The sequence below is a fragment of the Nestor notabilis genome, unplaced genomic scaffold (assembly GCF_000696875.1).
Source record: "Nestor notabilis isolate BGI_N333 unplaced genomic scaffold, ASM69687v1 scaffold11441, whole genome shotgun sequence".
Taxonomy (NCBI): domain Eukaryota; kingdom Metazoa; phylum Chordata; class Aves; order Psittaciformes; family Psittacidae; genus Nestor; species Nestor notabilis.
In genome coordinates this window covers 27,505-32,565 of record NW_009915159.1, presented here as the reverse complement: position 1 = coordinate 32,565, position 5,061 = coordinate 27,505, and the positions used below count along the sequence as shown (strand labels likewise).

The 5,061-nt window shown below is 39.8% G+C and overlaps 1 protein-coding gene across 1 annotated transcript in view; it reads right to left on the bottom strand.

Annotated features, from left to right (window-relative positions):
- Nucleotides 1-4,218, bottom strand: part of LOC104413084 (cytochrome P450 2J6-like) — a 10,857-nt gene extending 6,639 nt beyond the window's left edge. The window contains exons 1-4 of the mRNA XM_010023993.1: nt 4,048-4,218; nt 2,552-2,714; nt 1,277-1,426; nt 34-194 (exon numbers count right to left, since the gene is read on the bottom strand). Of these exons, the coding sequence (XP_010022295.1) occupies nt 34-194; nt 1,277-1,426; nt 2,552-2,714; nt 4,048-4,218 (645 nt within the window). The remainder of the gene's footprint in view (nt 1-33; nt 195-1,276; nt 1,427-2,551; nt 2,715-4,047) is intronic.
- Nucleotides 4,219-5,061: the final 843 nt, after the last annotated feature.

Here is a 5,061-nt window from a genome sequence, read left to right as displayed (position 1 = left end):
GGGGGGGAACAAAAAGGCATATTATTCACTCACCTGATGCACAAAGCTGCCTGCAAATCTGAATAAATTCTCTGTGACTCTGATCAGTTCATGGAAGGTTTTGTCGTCATCAGAGAAGTGATATCCAAAAACCAGAGCACAAATTACATTTGAAATAGAATGGAAAAGAGGGAAAGAAGGATCCACAGGTCTTCCTGCAAACACAGAAATGGATATTCACTCTCAATGTTTTCTTCAGGTGTTCCTCATACAGATAGGACAAGATGTTATTAGAGATTACAGAAAATGTTCTCTTTACCCAGGTGGGGCATGAATGGGGATAGAGATGTGGCATTAATATATATTTATGAAAATAAAACACAGTCTTAGAGCAAAGGATGCGATTAAACTGTATCCTTATAGCTCTAAAACAATATCATAACCCTTTCTGTGAAATAACATCGTACAAATAAGAGCTGTTAGAGGATATCATATCAAATGTGCTGTCCCCAGTTGTGTGGAAGAAGACAAGTCAGAATGTGGAAAGGAAGAAATGTCTCTGGAGGTGAACTAAGAGAAGGCAGTGACAGATGTTCAAAAATGTAAAAAATACTTAGGAGGAAAGACTTAAGGCACTTGGGAAGGTTTAAGAAGCAGAATAGATGGGTGGGAACTGCAAAGTATACATAATAAAACTACTGCAGTCTCAGCTGTGGCTGGTAGATTATCACATCTCTGTGATGATTTTTTTAAAAGTTATGGGACAGACATCCATAAAAAATTATTTGGATAGAAATTATCTTAGCTTGGACTCTAGAATGAACCTGATAATCCACTGATGCTCTCTTCCACCTCCTACTTTCTTTGATTCTCTTGCTGATAGTTACTTAGCCAGACTGACACTAAAATATCCAGTTTACCTCATAACATCTAACGTTACTGAAATTTAGAGGAATGACTAAGCTCTGTAATACTCTTTAGTTACCCATTGTAGGCAGTCTGAGAATGGCTTGGCTGTGCCATTCAGTGACATCATATCATTGTACAATCATATCATAGATGAAATGATAAGCCATGGAGGTGGAATTTCGGAAGTTCCCAACTTCAGTGGGTTTATGAACAGCTTTTTAAGAAAAAAAAAATAAATCACTCTTGTGACACTACACTCCGTCAGCTCTTTGGGCTTTGGGTGCCCCACTCTAGACCTACCCCAAACCTAGAAAGGCATAGGTAAGTTTGCATACCGAAGAAATCAGACACTTTTTAGTCCTGGATCCATATCTTAGCAGATAGATACCTTTTAGGTTCACAAAAAACTCCACCAGGTGAGAGGCCTCCTCTTGCACTCGATACTCCAGGCCTTTTTTCCCCATTCCCAGATTGCGTAGAGTCATCATACCAAAGCGTCTCTGCTGCTTCCAGGAGCGACCACTTGCCAGTATAATACCTGAGGATATTCCCTGGCGTATTAATATTTGCCATAGACATGAACAATTCATTTAAAAATATATTATAAAATATATGGAGTAAATCAGGGAATACACTGTGATACAAGCATCTTTAGGTAAAATTATCAGCAACCAGAAATCACAGCCAAACATACCCAACCTATAACATTGACTGTAGTTAAGCTTTGGAAAGGGCAATTGAAGGATTGGCTGATGGCTCCATTTCTTGACGTCTTAAAAAAAACCCCAAAACAAACAAACAAACCCAAAACAACCTTAAGACATCTTTTTAGATCTGCTTTAGCTATACTCAGTCATGCTCAAGACAGGAATAACTGGATGAATTTATACAGAGTAGTGTACAGGGCTGGGGTATGTTTATGGAGATGTAGATCAATTAATGTGATACTTGTAGGTTGAGATGTTGAAGGCGAAGGACAAGTGGCATTTGGTTCCTGTATCTCTTCTGAAAGGGAAACCATTCCACTGACTGTTAAATTTCACTAGTGGTTACCTGAAGAGCTCTGAACTGCTCCTGTGATTTAGCTTTAAATGATCTGCGTTTGCTTTGGTATAGCAGAAGCAGGGGAGGAAAAAGGAAAGACTACAAACTGCTGAAATACACTGAGGAGAAGTGGGTTTTCAGGTGCTGGAGGCACTCTCACAAATGCTTAAGAGTGGCTGCAAACACAGAAAGGAGACTTCTGAAGAATGGTATTATAAGTCTCTTGCTCATGATGGAATGTGTTTGGCAACCATAATGTATACAGTTAGCAAATATATAAACAAGCTTTGCATTCATGGAAGGTTCAGCAAAATCATGTGCCACAAATCGAATTGTTCTGTGAGGAGGGTAAGATTACAGAGTTCTGAGCTGGGATCATGTCCATCTTGAACACAGCAAAAAGGTCACCTAGAAACAACCTGATCTGGAGTGTTTCCCAAGCTTGGGAAAGCTTGGTACAAAAGGTGTCATGGCAAATAGTTATTCTTATGAGCTAATGGAGGACTTGGACAGTATCTGGTGGAAAAGCATTTGGAATGGGAGGGTAAAAGACCTAACAAGGCAGAGTAGTTTGCCAAGCCATCATTCCTGCGCACTACTTATGGCAGGAAAATCTCACCTTTTCCTTTGGCCATTGCTCTGAAGAAAGGTGACACCATCCGTCCAGAAACATCATCAGGGTGTGTAGTCATACCATCCTTCACTGCTTGATACCCATTCAGTACGACCACTGGGGTCCACCCAAACCACAGAGTATATATGTTGCCATGAGTTTTTGCCAGCTGTAAGTGGAGAAAGAAGGTGGAAGAAAAGAATAGATGAAACTGTTTATGGGGGTGGTGGAATTAATTTCTTTTCACAGCACAGGCTGCAGCAACACTGCAGCAAAATAAAGAAAACATCATCTTTTATACTGCATCACATCTAATCCTAATATTTGTACCTTATTAGTGGAACAGCCACACTCTGTGCCTCTCTAGGACTCTATGCCTCCAGCTTGCCCTCCCTTTGCAAAGAAAACCAAGAGATTAAATCTGTTCCATCTGTATGCTTCAGTAGAGGAGGAACAGCCAGAAACTAGTCAACAGCCATTAAGTGCCAGTGGGCTGCAGCTGAGCCATAGAATCATAGAATAATTAGGGTTGCAAAGGACCTTAAGATCATCTAGTTCCAACCCCCCTGCCATGGGCAAGGATGCTTCAACCTAGACCATGTCACCCAAGGCACTGTCCAACCATGCTTTCTTCACAGGAAAGCAGTGACCACCGGAGACAGAGAGATGTCCAAGCAGGCACAAGTGTATGACAGAGGAAATTCAGTAATTTGTGGAAAAAGCTTTGCCCAACAATGGGACTCTGCTTCAACACACACATGATGGTACAAAAGAGGTGGTAGACAGAGTCTAAGATGCCACCAGAATTACCAGAATTGTCTATTGTGATCGCCAATTGATCACAATAGGCACTTGTTTCTCCTTATAATTCTGTAGGTACTGCCTTTCCTCTCCCTCTTACAGCATCACTGCCTGTGTCTGCACTGCAAACAGTGATCAGTGCATACTGTCTCAAGCACAGATCTGAATTAGAGGTCATCTGCAAACCATTACAAGAATTACTGCCAGAGTACAGGAAGGGACTGATGTGCCCTGGGGAGGACCAACTGCCTCTAAAACCAAGTGGCAAAAACATAGTTTTAAAGGAGGTGTTGGAAGACAGGGAATGTATGCCCTTTCAATATTGCAAGCACAGGCACCATGTTACCCAATTCGTCATTAAATTAGACAATGCATCAGAATTTTAAAAAGTAACGTGTATGGACTTAGCAGCAGTGGAGAAGCATCTTTTCAATAATTGGTATTATCTGACTTGTTATTGAAGTCAGAAACCCTGTCCCTAAAGTTTATTTGATTCTTAAGAACATTAAATTTCTTGCAAAGATGACATATTCCACATAAAAAGGTAACCTGAATATAAAAAATCAAGTTGATCTTTATATGTCCATACCTCATCTGTAACTTTCTAAGACTTAAAAATTTCACTTCGCTATTAACATACCAGTGTTGCTTAAGATCTAACTAAAATTAACTAATCTTGATTAGCATTTTAAAAGAAGTACCTCCATTAGAAGATCTCGATGAAACTGAAAGTTCAGGTGCACCATATTTCCCAGCAATGGGAGAGGAGTCGGTCCAGGAGGGAACTGCTTGCATGCCTTTCGCAGTTTGAAAAACTCAACAATTAACAAAAAAATTATCAGGACCACAAAAGCTTGACTTATTGTCAGCATTTCAGAGCTGATTTATCAGCTTGTCTTTATCAAAAAGAAGGTACTGGAGCTTGAAAAGGTGATTTTCCTTCTTGTTCCACCAGTTGTCTCTGCAGACTGAGTTCTGTGAGGTCCCGGTTCTTTTCCCTCCCTCTGTCCCTCCTTCTTCATCACTGCCTGCCCTTTTCCTGCACCCCATATATTTCCCATACTGAGATATGTCACACTGATCCCTGACCAAAAGCACACCTAGCTAGTTACAGCAAGCCACAGTGTGAAAACTTGCAACTGCTTGTACTCGAGGTGTTTGTCCTGAAGCTTATGTCAGGGAACTGTTGGTGTGTATTGGGAGATATGGATTGGGATGACTGACACTAGGTAAAAGCTGGTGTTCGATGGAAATTAGATGAGTGAAATTCGTATTCATCTCCCCGGGGAACTTTAAAAACATCCATAGTTGTTCATCTCAGAATCACTTAATTCAGGTTAAGAGTGTAACATGTCAGTTACGATAGATTTGCCAGGTGCTTTAGTCACAGACATTCTTTAACTTATCTTTAAATGTGATTGTAAATTCAGTTTTGGCTGCCAGTCCATACAGTTCATGCAGGCAAAATGAAACACTAGGTGCAGACTAAGTGTGCAATTGGAAGACAAAATTGTTACATGTGATTTCTGAAAAATTGGCCTTAAATGTTTAAACTTTTCTCCCTAGTAAATGGAAAAAATAACAGTTTCATCAAGTAAGGATTAGTGACATGCTTAAAAACTCACATTACAATAGAATAGTAAAGAATTCAGAATACTAAAATTTGTTATATTTAAAAATTAATCAAATGTAAAATTCCAATTGTATTTATTTTA